The sequence below is a fragment of the Crinia signifera genome, chromosome 12, assembly GCF_055691185.1.
Source record: "Crinia signifera chromosome 12, ASM5569118v1, whole genome shotgun sequence".
In the NCBI taxonomy this organism is placed as follows: domain Eukaryota; kingdom Metazoa; phylum Chordata; class Amphibia; order Anura; family Myobatrachidae; genus Crinia; species Crinia signifera.
The window spans coordinates 88,762,651-88,778,530 of NC_139228.1; the positions used below are offsets into that span (position 1 = coordinate 88,762,651).

General features: G+C 45.2%; 1 protein-coding gene across 1 annotated transcript in view; it reads right to left on the reverse strand.

The window, feature by feature from the left end:
• The window catches only part of TDRD9 (tudor domain containing 9), a 112,095-nt gene that overhangs the window by 51,558 nt on the left and 44,657 nt on the right, over positions 1–15,880 (reverse strand). Inside the window, exon 9 of the mRNA XM_083167662.1 lies at positions 11,361–11,422. Within this exon, the coding sequence (XP_083023788.1) occupies positions 11,361–11,422 (62 nt within the window). The remainder of the gene's footprint in view (positions 1–11,360; positions 11,423–15,880) is intronic.

The window sequence follows — 15,880 nt, forward strand, 5'->3', positions numbered from 1 at the left end:
CATATATATATCTTTTTATATATATATATATATATATATATATATATATATATATATATATATATATATATATATATATATATATATATATATATATATATATATTATTAGTATCCACAGAGATTCCCTTCCAGGTCCCAAAGCAGAAGAAGAGGCGGCACTCAAAACGGACTTTTCAAATCAAGTGAATCTTTGTATTAAATCATAAATGTAAAAGCAGTTCGACAGCAGTCAAACTGCTTTTACATTTATGATTTAATACAAAGATTCACTTGATTTGAAAAGTCCGTTTTGAGTGCCGCCTCTTCTTCTGCTTTGGGACCTGGAAGGGAATCTCTGTGGATACTAATATTGTATACCTTTACGTGGAAGGCACCCCGGCATTTCTCTATTGGTCCTGAGTGCCAATCCCTTCGTTATATATATATATATATTTTTTTTTTTTCTTATATTTTTACAAACCCTTGTTGGTCTAAATTGCTGCACTTAGCACTTTTCGTCCGAATTTCGCATCTGCTGAGGACATCACATCTATTCTGTAATGTCTAGTAAAGGTATGAGCTGATGCCCAACCTGCTGCCTTGCATAACTCTGTAATGGACGCTTCTCCTTTTTCTGCCCAAGATGTGGCTAGTGCTCTCGTAGAGTGCGCTTTTAACCCAGTTGGTAACATTTGGTTATTTACTTTGTACGCCTCTTGAATACAGCTTCTGATCCATCTGGCAAGTGTCAATTTTGAGACTCCTGATCCTTTTCTACATCCTTCAGATAAGACAAATAAATTCTTTGCTTTCCTAAAGTCTTTTGTTCTTTCTATATACACTCTAAGAGCTCTCATTAGGTCTAGTGTGTTTAATCTTTTCTCTTTCTCATTTACCGGATTTTTACAGAGGGATGGGAGCACTATTTCCTGATTTACATGAAAATTTGAGACTACTTTTGGTAGAAATTGTGGATTAGTCCGTAACACTACCTTACTTTCAAAAAAGTTCAGAAAAGGCTCTTCCGCCCATAATGCCTGTAATTCGGAAACCCTCCTGGCCGATGTTATGGCCACCAGGAATGCCACTTTCCAGTTCAAATACTTTAGAGGAATCTCTGTTAAAGGTTCAAAAGGTTTGTCTATGAGTGTTTTTAGGACCATATTCAGGTCCCATGGTGCCAAAGGGTTTTTAAAAGTTGGTCTCAACTTTTTTGTCGCTTGTATAAACCTTTTAACATACTTATTCTCAGCTATATTTTTGTCGAGCATTGCGGCTAATGCTGAGATCTGTACCTTTAATGTACTAAGAGACAGTCTCTTTTCTAGTCCTCCTTGTAAGAATTCCAGAATTCCTGGAATCTCCCCTGGAGATTGCTGATTTTCCACACACCAAGAACTATACTTCTTCCAGACCTTATAATACGATTTTGAGGTAGATTCCTTCCTCGCTTTCAGCAGTGTACTAATCACTGTCCCTGAGAAACCTTTTCTTTTTAAGTTTCTGACCTCAACAGCCACGCCGTCAAGTTCCACGACTCTGGCTGTGGACACTGTACTTTCCCCTGTATTAGTAAGTCTGGTATTTGCGGTAGTTTCCAGGGTTTGTCTATCGCCATCTGAAGTAACTTTGGAAACCAAGGTCTCCTTGGCCAATACGGCAATATTGCTATCACTGTTGTTTCTTCCTTTTGTATTTTCCTCAGTAACCTTGGTATCATAGGAAGAGGTGGAAAAACATATGCCAGTCCTACCGGCCAGTTGCAAGTTAGGGCATCTACTTGGGACGCCTGTTGTTCTTTGAACCTCGAGAAGTACTTCAGGACTTTCCTGTTTTCTTTTGTGGCCATGAGATCTATCTCCGGGAGTCCCCACTTCTCCACCAGGGTTTCGAAGACCTCCCTGTTCAGACCCCATTCTCCTGGGACACATGTAGTCCTGCTGAGCCCATCTGCCAGGGTGTTCTCCTTCCCTGCCAGAAATATTGCTGACATGCTCTCCACATTGTTTTCGGCCCAAATTAACAATTTCTCTGTTTCCTTCATCATGTGTTGGCTCCTTGTGCCTCCTTGCCTGTTTATGTAAGACACCACTGTGCTGTTGTCTGAACGTATTACCACTTCCTTGTGTTTTAGGATGTGGTCGAAGTCCTTGCAAGCCAGATACCCCGCTCGCATCTCCCTCAAGTTTGAGTGTGCTTTTTGAAATTTTTCTGGCCATAGCCCTTGCGTTAGGTGTTGGTCGCATGTTGCCTCCCAACCTATCTGGCTGGCATCTGTAGTTACCACAACTTGTTGTACTACAGCAAAAGATTTTCCGCTCTCCAATCGGTTTACATCCGACCACCATCTTAAGTCTTCTTTTGCTCTGTTTGCCAGCACAATTCTTTGTGTTAAATTCTTGCTGTTCCCATCCCATTGGGATAGAAAACAGTTCTGCATTTTCCTCATATGGAACCTTGACCATGGAATAGTCTCTAGTGCTGCCGACATCAGCCCCAGGGCTTTCATGCACATCTCCGATGAGACTACAGATTTTTTTACCATCGATTTTAAGAAGCGTAGCAACTTCTGTTGTCTCTCCTTGGTTAATTTCACATTCATTAACCTTGTGTCTATCGTCACTCCCAAATAATCTCTTTGGTTTGACGGTACTAGTTTGCTCTTTTGCAAGTTTATCAGCCAGCCGTGGTCTGTTAGGCATTCCAACACCTTCCGTGTATGGTCGACTGCCTGTTCCCTTGATTTTGCTACGATCAATATGTCGTCCAGATAAGGCCACAACATTATGCCTTGTCTCCTGAGCACTGCTATCACAATCACCAAGACTTTTGTGAACGTCCTTGGGGAGGTTGCCAGTCCAAACGGAAGTGCTGTAAATTGATAGCTTATTCCGTTGATTGAGAAACGTAGAAACCTTTGATGTCCTGTATAAATTGGTACATGAAGGTAGGCATCTTTTAAGTCGATGGCTGTCATGAACATGTCTTGTCTCAGATCTGGTAGGATTGTCTTCACCGATTCCATTTTGAATGCCCTTACATGAATGAACCGGTTTAATCTTCTTAGATCTAGTATAGTTCTGAATCCTCCCGACGCTTTTCTTACTATAAAGAAACGGGAGTACCAGCCTTCTCCTATCTGCGACTCCTGTACTTTCACAACCACTTGCTGTTGTATCATGACCTGGAGGATGGATAGTAAAGCTTCTCTTTTCTACTTTTTCTCTGGGTACTGGAGATTCTGTAAAGAATCTTCCTGGTCTGGTTTTGAACTCTATCTTGTAACCTTCTGTTACCACTTCCCGGACCCATTTGTCCGATGTAGAGTTCTCCCAAATTTTTGCAAAGTGAAGTAGCCTGGCCCCCACAGTCTGTGGACTGGCGTCATTGGGTAATTTGTTTGGAGAAAAATCTACTTTCTCTTCCTCTTTGGCCACGAAAATTAGATCTTGACGACCAATTTCCTCTTCTGTATCCTCTTCCCGGACGATAGGCTCTAGCCTCCTTATAGTCCTGAGGCTGATACCTAAACGGCTTATTATTAGTGCCTTTCTTTGTCACTCTGTCTTGAGGTAACCATACCGATTTTCCTCCCGAGATTTTTGTTATTATCTCGTCTAACTGAGCTCCGAATAGATAATCACCTTGAAAAGGTAGTGTCAGTAGTTTGTTTTTGGACTGTACATCAGCCGCCCAGGGCTTGAGCCAAAGTGCCCGTCTCACCACCGCTGCTGTGGCATTTGCCCTTGCAGCCAACCTCAAGGAGTCCATAGAAGCTTCACAAAGAAACTCTATTGCCAATTGTATGTTTTGCACACCTTTTAATATTTCGGCTCTCTTGATCCCATCCAGTAAGTCGACTTCCAACTGCTGACACCATCCTCTAAGGACTCTTGCAGTTATGGCCATAGATGCTGCAGTTTCAAGGCTGCCCCTGTGGTTAGGTGTTGTTTCCTTAAACCTAACTCTATCCTCCGTTCCATCGGATCCTTAAAAATATTCGCATCTTCCAAAGGAAGTGTTGTTTTCTTTGAAATTCTTGCTATTGCAGCATCCACCTTGGGTAGTTCCTCCCAAGTTGAAACCTGGTCACTCTGGAATGGGTACATTTTATTAATCTTTAAAAGGTACTGAAACCTTTTTGTCTGGGAATTTCCATTCTTCTGCAACCGCCTCTAAGAGATTGCGATAATGGAAAACATTTCCCTTTTTTCTTTTTGTCCTTGAACAAAAGATCTTGTGGCAGAATACTCTCCTGTTTGTCTTCTATTTCCAAAGACTTATGTATCAGTAGTATAAGATTTTCCACCATATCTGGGTTGAAATCCGAGTCAGATTTATCAACTATCACCTCCTCTTCATCAGCCATAGCTCCTGCCTCTAATTCATCTGCTGAACCTGCAGAATCCTCACTTAACACAGCCCTGCTTCTTTTGCTTGTAGCTTTAACCAGGTCTTCTTTGGTTACAAATGTGTCAGTAAGAGCCACTCTGAGCATGTCTACCAGACCCGTCATTTGGGTTAGAGGTATTTGAGGTGATTTGCACTGCTCACACACACTGCCAATATTATTATTATCTGGCAAATCCTTTGTGCACATCAAACATTTAGCCACGTGCATTTTTTTGTGTTTTGCTTTAAGGTCCCCTTTATCCTTACTGGAGTCTGACCTGTAGCAAAAACACACACCGAGTGTTTTAGCCCAAAGCAACACTCACAAACCTGACATAATGATAACAGGCTTACACCTGGCTTACCCCGATTTTTTAACGACTGGCCGTTTTTCCTCCTCCATAATAACACCTTTTTGCTTGCTAACAACATATAGTAATTAGCCACTGCATCCACATTGCCTGCTGTGCGTCAATCCACACAGGGACACCAGCCGTACTCACTTTTAAGTTGGCTGTACTGGGTATAGGGTTTCTCCTCCGGCGACAGCGCGCTTGCAGCAGCACACAGAGCCTCCAGCGCTTCCGTGTGCCGCCGCGTCATCTTTAAGCGCCGCGCCCCCTATGACGTCCGTCCGGTCTCACGCATTGATTAACCCGGACCAGGCGCGCACCACTGTAAGCACTCGTGCCGCCTGAGGACGCCGCCGCCTGAGCCTACTCCTCTAGGAAGCGGCATGCAGCACCCGAGGTATCTCTCACCTCCGAAGGCCGGCATCACCTTCCATCTCCCGCCGGTGCGCTCTAGGCGTCGGGGAGAGCAGTCCTGTCGCTGGGGTAAGCCATATACCTTTCCTGCAGGATTTTTTTCACCTGCTGCTCCATGCACTACCCTGCTGGAAAGGAAAAAAGACAAGGAGGCCCAGGAGGAGGAGCCTTATATAGTGGCCGGATGTCTTTTTTCCTTTCCAAGTACTACCCAGAAGGGAGATAACCCACAGGTGTTGGCTGCCATGGGGGAGGTAGAGGAAAAAAAGATTTTAGTGGGCAGGGGCAGAACAAAAGGGGGCGGGCCCGAGCCACATCCCCACCACAGTAGGCGAGTCCGACCCGCGTCACCAAATTGGGCCAATGTAAATGACTACATTTTACCCACAAATATGTAAGAGCTATATATATATATATACACACACACACACACACACACACACACACACACACACACACAGCACCCAGATATTTGCTAGAATGAAGGAAGCTAATTTCTTAGCTTTGAATACAGCCAATTACAAGCGCTTCTGCCACATAACTGAAGGTATGAAAGTGAGGCGACACAAAGAAATGTAGGCACTTATTCTAGATGACAATTTTCCCACAATGCAATATGCTTTACTGCACCTAAGCACCTGTTACATCATAACAACAGACAAATGCTAGTACTAAACGTGCCAAGTACATAGTCAGGTGTAGCATTCATTCCCATAGGTAAATCCCAGATGCCCACAATATTGCAGGTTCCTGTAATAAGTTCCGATTTGACAGCCATAGAAAAAAAATGGTAATGTCTAAATGAATATGGGGTAAAAAGCCTTGTGGAAGCAGCAGTGAACAATCGAGCAGGACATTGAATAATTGCATGTAACTTACATTATCTACAACAAACGAGTTGTGACATTTCTAAACCTGGGGCGGAGAGGCCCAGATAAATGAAATGACTGACAGGAAGGACATTTTACAAGGCACTGCAGGCTATGCAAACATCTCTGTGCATACAGTGCAGCCCGGCATCAGCACAATCATTACCCTCAACAACTTCACCTAAAATCCTGCTCAGTGCCCTGAATAATGTCTAATTAGAGTACGATTCAACGCACCCACATACACGTCCAATAGAACTGGTCAGGAACCGTTTTTTCCCTCTAAGGCCTTATAGTCAATTGATGAGTGGCGTAATAAAGGCCAACTGGCAGATTTACACTGTGACAAAGTGTTAGTCATTTTTTAATCCCACCAACACACAGTTCAATAAAACGGGGGAAGGGGTCCCGACAGGAAATATCAGCACTGACCAATTCAATGCTGCCATTAGCGAAAGCATTGAAGGTGGTCAGATCTGACTTTTTTAAAAAGTAGAATCTGTTTTGTCGTAAACTGCTGCGGACTGTCGTAATTCACCGCCGCTTTCGCCAATCCACAGACTTGCCGACACTTGACAGCCGGAACATTGAATTCTGGCTGTCTAGTTACAGTCGGAAGAAACTAAAAAGGCCCCGGGATTCTGACTGTCGGGATCCCGGATTGAATACTTCCCTATAACTTTCATCACATTGGCTTAGCTACATAACATTATGGCCAAAAGTTTGTGGCTACTCCATACATGATAACCCCTTTCAGCCAGAAAACGAAATTACCGGGTAAAGCAGTTATACCCCGTAATTTTGTGAATAACTTCTGTGTGAAAGGGCACACCGTGTTGTAAATCCCGTGTCTCCGACCCTGGAATTGACCAGGGTCGAGGATGCGGGATTTACGACCTGTGTTGACTCTTTCACACAGAAGAAATACCCGTGTTATTCAGCAAATTACCGGGTAGAAATTTTTAACCCGGTAATTTGTTCATCTGTGTGAAGGGGGGGGGGTGTCAGGCTGCACCCGGCAAAATGACACAGCATTTGAAATGCCGTGTATTTGCCAGGATATTCAGACTTTTCTGTCTGAAAGGGGTATAAAAAAAAAAAAAGTTTGCTACCCATTTTAGCCACAATCATTCCTAACGGGTGTAAAAATTTAAGCATCCTGTACAGAAATGCAATTTCCATCACATATCAGCAACATCAGCAACAGATTGGGTCATACTGAAGGGCTAAATGACTTAATGAGGCCCTGCGATTGGACTCCGAAGCAGATAAAATGTACTCTACAGAAGGGCTCAATGCCAGGGGGCAAGGTTGCCATGGCGACCAAGATTTGAGTCCAGACCTGGAATGGCCAAACTGTGGCCCTCCAGCTGTTGTGAAACTACACATCCCAGCATGCCTTGCCATAGTTTTAGCAGTCAAGACTCTTATGACCAAAATCTTTGCTACAATTAGTGAGATTTTACAACTGAGGGCCCTGTTTCCCCCCTTGGTATATTAACACTTAAGGCTCACTCACTAGAAAAACACATACAAACAGGACTACACACACAGGAATACTAAACCAACAAGAATACAAATTCATCCAGAAACAGCACCCGGTTATCCCAGTCTTCTACTACCTGCCAAAAATTCACAAGGACCCCATACACCCACCAGGCAGACCAATAATCTCGGGAATCAACTCACTAACCACTAATCTGTCAGAATACTTAGACAGACACTCTACTACAACCCTACGTACAAACACAACAATCACACCTGAAAGACAGCACACAAATTCTAAATAAATTAAAAGACATCAAGTGGGAAGAAGACATGTGGTTAGTCACATCAAACGTCACCTCATTATACACCATAGAATATCACCTCAGAAACAACCCCAAAATGACGACAGAACAACGCAAATTCATCACAGACAGTATACTATTCATTTTAAGACACAATAACCTCTGGTTTGAGGATCAATTCTACATCCAGCACACAGGGACAGCGATGGGCACGAGATTCGCTCCAAGTTATGCCAATCTATTTATGAGCTGGTGGGAGGACCACCACATTTGGCAGGGTGATCACCTTGGGGCGAATCTCGTGCTCTGGTCACGTTACATAGACAACGTCTTCTTTATATGACGTGGCACAGAACCCACACTACAGATTTTCCTCACCAATATGAACATAAACAGCAATAATCTCAAATTCACCAACAAGTACAGCAAAACAGAGGTAGAATTCCTTGATTTACACATATTCATAGAAAACCAACAGCTACGCACAAAAACTTACAGGAAATCAGTAGATGTCAATAGCTTTATCCACTCCACTAGTTGGCACCACCCAAATTGGTTAAGGGCAATACCCAAGGGACAGTTCATTAGATTAAGATGTAATTGCTCAAGAATCGAAGATTTTCAGACCCAAAGCACACAACTCACCACACAATTCACAGAACAACAATACAACCTACAAAGAAATACACCAATACAATAGGGAAGACCTCCTAAAATACAAAGAAAAACAAGACACACCACAAGAAATACACTTCATAACCGGATACTCTCAGCACTCAAAAACCCTTCAACACATACTGCGCAAACACTGGCCCCTACTCAAAGAAGATGAACAAATCACAGACTTTCTCCCAACACACCCCAAAATCACCTTCAGAAAAGCACCTGACATACGAAGTAAACTAACAAACAGCCATATCCCCCCACAACGGACTATACAAACCACAATTGACAGGAGCAGCCAAGTAGGAGGGCACTACTATTGTGGCACCTGCATAGGATGCACCAACGCAGTTTACATCAACCAGCACACAAACCAGTTATAAAATCAAAAACCAAATAACCTGCAACAGTAAAGGAATAGTCTACTTATTAGAATGTCCATGCCACAAGCAATACATTGGGCGGTATTCAATGAGCCTGATTCGCCATGTTTTTATGGCGAATTTGTGCTGTTTGGCGAATTTTTTACTAAAACAGTGAATCACCCTATTCAATGACCACATGGCGAATGCATTTGAAGGTTTTTTTCGCCATGATTCACCGAGTAGCAATCGCTATCTTTTTATGGAGAAGTGGAATGTGAACTTTAAAAATAAAGTGTTTTGTTTTTTACATTTGGTGTCAAAAAATCAGGAATTTTATTCTGAGGAGGGGCATGCTATTTTTATTCATGTGCTGTAAGCAGGGGGCGCCGGAGCCGAGCCGCTCATTACATATTCATATATTCACTGCACCCGATCGTTACGATCGGGTGTAGTGAATATACGCGGTCCCCTGCTGGCACCCCCGGGGGGCAGCCTGTGCTGCCTGGCACCTGGGGAGCCCACCTCCCCCCCACATACGCTCTGGGGCAGGCAGAGAGACTTCCATCTCTCTGCCTGCCACCGTCCTCAGGCTCCCTGCGGCGTTCGCCACAGGAGCTCATATTCGCCGGTCAGGGGCAGCGAGCCCCTGACTCGTTGAATACCGGAGCCGGCGAGGCTCCGTAACGTGGCGAATGTGCAGCGAATCCTAAAAAGGATTCGCTGCACCTCGCAGGTATTCACATTGAATACCGCCCATTGGCCGCACAATCAGACAGCTCAATACACGCGTAGGAGAACATATCCGTAAAAACAAGACAGGGTCAGACGAACACAACTTATCCAAACATTTTAAGGAACACCACAGAAGTAACCAAGCAGGTCTAAATTTCATAGGTATACAAGAAGTCCCGCAGAACTGGAGGGGAGGAGACTACATTCACCGCATCAACAAAATAGAATTTAGATGGATCTATACAATGAAAACCTTTTCTCCACTGGGCCTAAATATAGATAACGAAATTAAATCCATAGTGGAAAAAAAAAAAAAGAAAACAAAATAATGAGTACCTAGTCAATCCAGCTTTTCCCATTATACTTTAGCACTCCTTACTTTACCCCCTAAGCAATAAACACGCAGCATCATTTCTTAAACTCTCTTTAAACACTCTTCACCAGCATCTCTTAACTTGCAGTTATAAATTGCACCCATTTTTCTTTTCACCATCCTAGAATGTTTATTATTCAATTGAAATCAGCAGGCAATCCACAAATGTACTCAGTAGAAACAGCTCTAGCAATCAGAAGCGCTGACAGAGACCCATCACTCAGACGGACTGACATTTCAACCAATCAGTGAGACAGGACTTAACCAATAGGAGGACCCTATTCCGGCAAAGTCCCGCCCTCCATCCATAACTACTGCCCCAAACTGAACACTGACACAAACTCCCTAGAAGGCGGCCCCCGGGCCGAAACGCGTTGGAGACACTTGAGACACTCAGCCAGCAATCACCCATTTTCCTCAAGCCTCCTCCCCATCTCGGAGTTGAGCGCACGGAGCTCCGTTTGTTTGGTGTGCTCCCGGCGGACGAGATCACGCGAGATCGCCCGACCCAGAAGTAACACCAGCCAGCGTAGAAGCACCGTGGATCGAGAGCTGCAGGAGCCGCCTGGAGCTCCCCAGCACAGGAAGCAAGTCACCGGCGACGAGGGACCCAGACGCAAGAAGTGCAAGTGAACCACCTGAGGTAAGGGACGCCATCCTCCGGTGCCACCCAGCACTGACGCCCACCAACGTACGGTCATCTGCCCCCGCCAGTCTTATCCCCTGTCTTGCCCCCCGGCACAGACTCACCCATACCCAGTTACCTACACTAGGAACTGGGTTTTGGAAATTACTACCTCTCACTGCTGCCAACGGCCCTGACCACCTACTGACTGTTTCCCACAACATAGCAGACTAACGACCGTCCAGAAAGTATACCACCCTAAACCGACGGAGTTAGAGAGCTTTAGTGGGAAGACTGCAGCAGATAACTGGGAAAGGCCACCTCTGACCATTAGCAGCAGACCATCAACAGTCACAACATTGTGACTAAGACTTGGAGAAGATACTCTCCATCACTTCTTGCTAGTTTAAATCCAACTGCATATTTCTGACACATATCAGTTATTGTATGTGCACTTAATAAAGGGTTTTTTAAACCAATACCTCTCTCAGTCCATCATTGACCTAGGGGTAAAGCGCAGAAAGTTGTATCTGATCACTCACTAAAACATTGGTACTCAAGTTGCACATACTATGCATATTTCAGCACAGTTACCTGTATACAAATGGGAGAAAGCAGGTGTGACCGTGGTCTCTCCTTTGTATTTAGGATTATTCAGCCACGTTGTAGTGATCAGATACACATTTTATGGTTATATTGTGCAAATCCCGTCCATATAATTTCTTTTAAGTTATCTTTACATTCTACTAAATTCCCCCCCCCCCAAAAAAAAAAAAAATTATACACACAAAAAATTTTGTTACCTGGCAAAAACACCAATACACTGTTCGGTTCAACATCCGACCTAGATGTACTCTTCTTATGCCTGAAGAAAACAAGTATAAATATCAAATCCTATCAGCTGTCATTATTACATGTATAGCACATTCAAGATTTAACCTAAGCCTAAGTAAATAAGCCCTACCTTACAGGATAAACACAACATCAGTTATGTCAAATGTGTTCAACGAAAGCTGTAAAAAAGGGATTTTTTATACTTACATTAATGATCTACTCTCTGAATCCATGGGGGAATCTCGGCCTTGGAGATACAAGATTCCTACAGAACACTGACACTTATCGGGGGGTATTCAATTAGCCATGGGCTTTACCTCAATTGAATCCCTTCCTACAAGTGTGGAATCCCAGTATGTGCAGGATGGATACATAGGCAGCTGGCTGACAAGGGAATAGAATCATCCGACCTTAAAAGCAGTTTTGCAATCCTTGCGTGATCGAATCACAAAGCAGAGAGACCGACAGCAGGTGTACAGTATAGGCCTGGATTTCCGGTAGCTTATACAAGTTTTAATGCGTCATTTTGAAAGCCAAAATATATCAATTTATTTTTTTAAGTTTTAGGGAGAATGCGCAGTATACAGATGAAAAATATCAATGGACCCTCGACAAAAGGTCCCCATTCGCTAAGTAGAGGCGCACCAACCTATGGTTTTATTGGGATGACATGTGGCTGACCCCGTGCCGCTTTGATTACTGAAACAGAAGACCCACTGAGTAGGGATATATTTCTGGCAGTTGATAATACCGTTGTGAGACATCGGAGCACATTCCTAGGATGCACTTGGGGCAAGGACCCTGCCTTCATTAAGTTGGTCAAGATGGGAGATAAACATTTTCAACAAACAACAACCATTCAGTCTTGGCTCCCCCTGAAGGCAAACATTCTAATGTTTACTCATATGTTTGCACTGAGGGAGGCCAAGTCTTAATTGTTGTCTGAGGACTCCCCATCTTGTTGACTCAAGCAGAGGCTTCACTAGGCCTCCTCTTAATTGGCCTAGAAACGCTGCAACATTTGTAATTAGATTAGTGGTGGCATTACAATGGTGCTGTAAGGTCCTCCACCCTAGCTGAAGCGAACCATTCATGGTAATGTAAAAAAAAAAAAAATCTAATTTATACAGAGGTGGCCCCAGGAAGGCTCAGGGTAATGGGACAGTGTAATCAGGTGTCCCAGGTCCCGATGATGTCATCTCCAAGCGCCAGCAGAAGGAAGCACCGGCACCTGTAACACTGCTTATGTCTGGGTTGGCAAAGGGGGCATCAACGATAAAGCCCTTGAGGTACAGGATTAATTACTTCACCAACATTATGGAAAAATCAAAAGAGATATAGTACACAGTATGAAAAGTGAGTAAAGTGCAGACTGGCACAGACTGCAGGAGAGGAAATATGCAACGTATATCACTCAACAAACACCAGATCCAGTTACATTGCTGCATCTAGTGACACAGAGGAGCAGGAAGATGCTGGCGCAGTGTCTGTATAGGCACTAGAAGATGCTGGCGCAGTGTCTGTATAGGCACTAGAAGATGCTGGCGCAGTGTCTGTATAGCCGCTAGAAGATGCTGGCGCAGTGTCTGTATAGGCGCAGTGTCTGTATAGGCGCTAGAAGATGCTGGCGCAGTGTCTGTATAGCCACAAGAAGATGCTGGCGCAGTGTCTGTATAGCCACTAGAAGATGCTGGCGCAGTGTCTGTATAGCCACTAGAAGATGCTGGCGCAGTGTCTGTATAGGCGCTAGAAGATGCTGGCGCAGTGTCTGTATAGGCGCTAGAAGATGCTGGCGCAGTGTCTGTATAGGCGCTAGAAGATGCTGGCGCAGTGTCTGTATAGCCACTAGAAGATGCTGGCGCAGTGTCTGTATAGGCGCTAGAAGATGCTGGCGCAGTGTCTGTATAGGCGCTAGAAGATGCTGGCGCAGTGTCTGTATAGGCACTAGAAGATGCTGGCGCAGTGTCTGTATAGGCACTAGAAGATGCTGGCGCAGTGTCTGTATAGGCGCTAGAAGATGCTGGCGCAGTGTCTGTATAGGCACTAGAAGATGCTGGCGCAGTGTTTGTATAGGCACTAGAAGATGCTGGCGCAGTGTCTGTATAGGCACTAGAAGATGCTGGCGCAGTGTCTGTATAGGCACTAGAAGATGCTGGCGCAGTGTTTGTATAGGCACTAGAAGATGCTGGGGCAGTGTCTGTATAGGCACTAGAAGATGCTGGCGCAGTGTCTGTATAGCCACTAGAAGATGCTGGCGCAGTGTCTGTATAGGCACTAGAAGATGCTGGCGCAGTGTCTGTATAGGCGCTAGAAGATGCTGGCGCAGTGTCTGTATAGGCACTAGAAGATGCTGGCGCAGTGTCTGTATAGGCGCTAGAAGATGCTGGCGCAGTGTCTGTATAGGCGCTAGAAGATGCTGGCGCAGTGTCTGTATAGGCACTAGAAGATGCTGGCGCAGTGTTTGTATAGGCACTAGAAGATGCTGGCGCAGTGTCTGTATAGGCACTAGAAGATGCTGGCGCAGTGTTTGTATAGGCACTAGAAGATGCTGGCACAGTGTCTGTATAGGCGCTAGAAGATGCATAGCAGAAGTCTGTCTTTGGGGTGATGACACGCCGTCTCTTTTACAGCCCAACAAGTAAGCAACCATTATTCTAAGGGATGGGACAATTGTGCTGAGGCTGCCCCCACATGACCCAGTGGAGCAGAGGATCCATGTCAAGTCTAGTGCCAAATTATCCGGCACCAGGAAAGAGGGGGCACTTGCTAAGCCACATTGCCAAGGCCGACCCAAGCATTAGGTTGACAATGGGAAGGTCGACAGTCAAAATGTCAACATTATTTTTTTCACTTTTTCTTTTGCCAACAGAATAGTGCCAATGGCAGCAAAGCACCATGCCCGAAGCACAGTCGACTACGTAGACATCCGGGACAAAAACACGCGAAAAACTCATGTCGACCTTTTGACCATCACGCAGTCGACCCTACGACCCCATCTCAGGGAACTCAGAGCTGGTCAGGCAGCAGCAAAATAAGTAATCAATAAAATAAATGAGGGCAGAAGCCAATTGATAATTCTGTCCTATGGGTAATTAAAAAAAGTGAACAGCAAGACGGGGAAGCGAAAGAGAAAGTCAATAGAATATTTAAAGCGCCAGCATCCTACGGCAGGACCAGATCCTCGGTGTCCCGCACAGGATGTTAGCGTGATCTAGCAACACGATCAAGTGCTGTTTGCTTTTAATTCAAATCCAAAAGTTATAGGATTTACTTAGTTATTATAGGACACTGAATGGCGGGCAGTGTGTCCAGACACGTGCCTGTTACATAATGTCAGAGTTGTGCCGCAGAAGGCTTCACGGAAGAAAAAGAGGTTGATCTAACAGATCATTAAATAGAACAGACTTCAAACTGGAAGCAGCCTATCTCCCCACTCACCATCCAGCTGCTGCTCTGCGACCTGCAACCTCACATCGCTCACAGCCTAATGTGTACATCTGTGATACTAATACTCAAAATATGGGAGAAAAAAAAATATATCATCTAAAAATTCTGATCAGTGAAATATGCTAAGTGAAATTGAAAAATTTAAAGCAGAAACCCTACATTTTTAATTGCGTGGTTATGGTTTATGCCCCCCCCCCCCCAATTCTCATCTTAGTTCCTGTTCAACTTCACCTTTAACCTTCGGGATTTCAGTGTTGTTTTGTACCCAATAGGATGAGTAGAAACATGAGCCTTTAAAAAAGGTTTACTCAGGGCCGGTGCAAGGCGAGGTGTGATGGGGGCGCCCCGGTGCCCACTGGCTGCAGGGGGGGTCCACGCCGTCAGAGGGGTACCTGCAGCGCCCACAGCAACTTACAGAGCCCCATCGGGTGCCGCCATCCGGCAAGGAGAGAGGGAGCCGCACACTGTACCGCCCAGCCGGAGTGAAGTGCTGCCGTCCATCCGCCGGGTGGCGGCGCGGGAATTGCTTCTGATTTTGAAAACACTGGCTGCACGCTCAGTGTGCGGCCAGTGTTTTCAAACCCAGAAGTGCTTCCTGTGCCGCCGCCCGGCGGACGATGATGATGGACGGCACCGGGCTGCACTTCAGTCCGGCTGGGCGGTACAGCGGGAGGCTCCCTCCCTCCTGGCCGGAAGGCAATACCTGACGGGGCTCTAAGTTGTGGTGGGGGCTCCACAGGTACCCCTCAGATAGCACGGCCCCCCCTGCTGCCTATAGGGAGGCGGAGTTCACCTCTGCTCAACTTCGCTCACTCCATCGGGGGGGGGGGGTCTGGCTGCTCCGAACTGCCGCCCTCCAGTGGCCGGCGCCCTAGCCAAATGCCTAAAGCTGCCTAGTGGTAGCACCGGCCCTGGGTTTACTGGACCAAGTTTGAAGACTCAAAAAAGAGACCTTTTAACGGCTATCGCCTTTATCCATCACTTGATAAAATGCTTCACCTATTCTGCTGCCTTGTTGAAAAAGAATTGGATTTTTACTTCC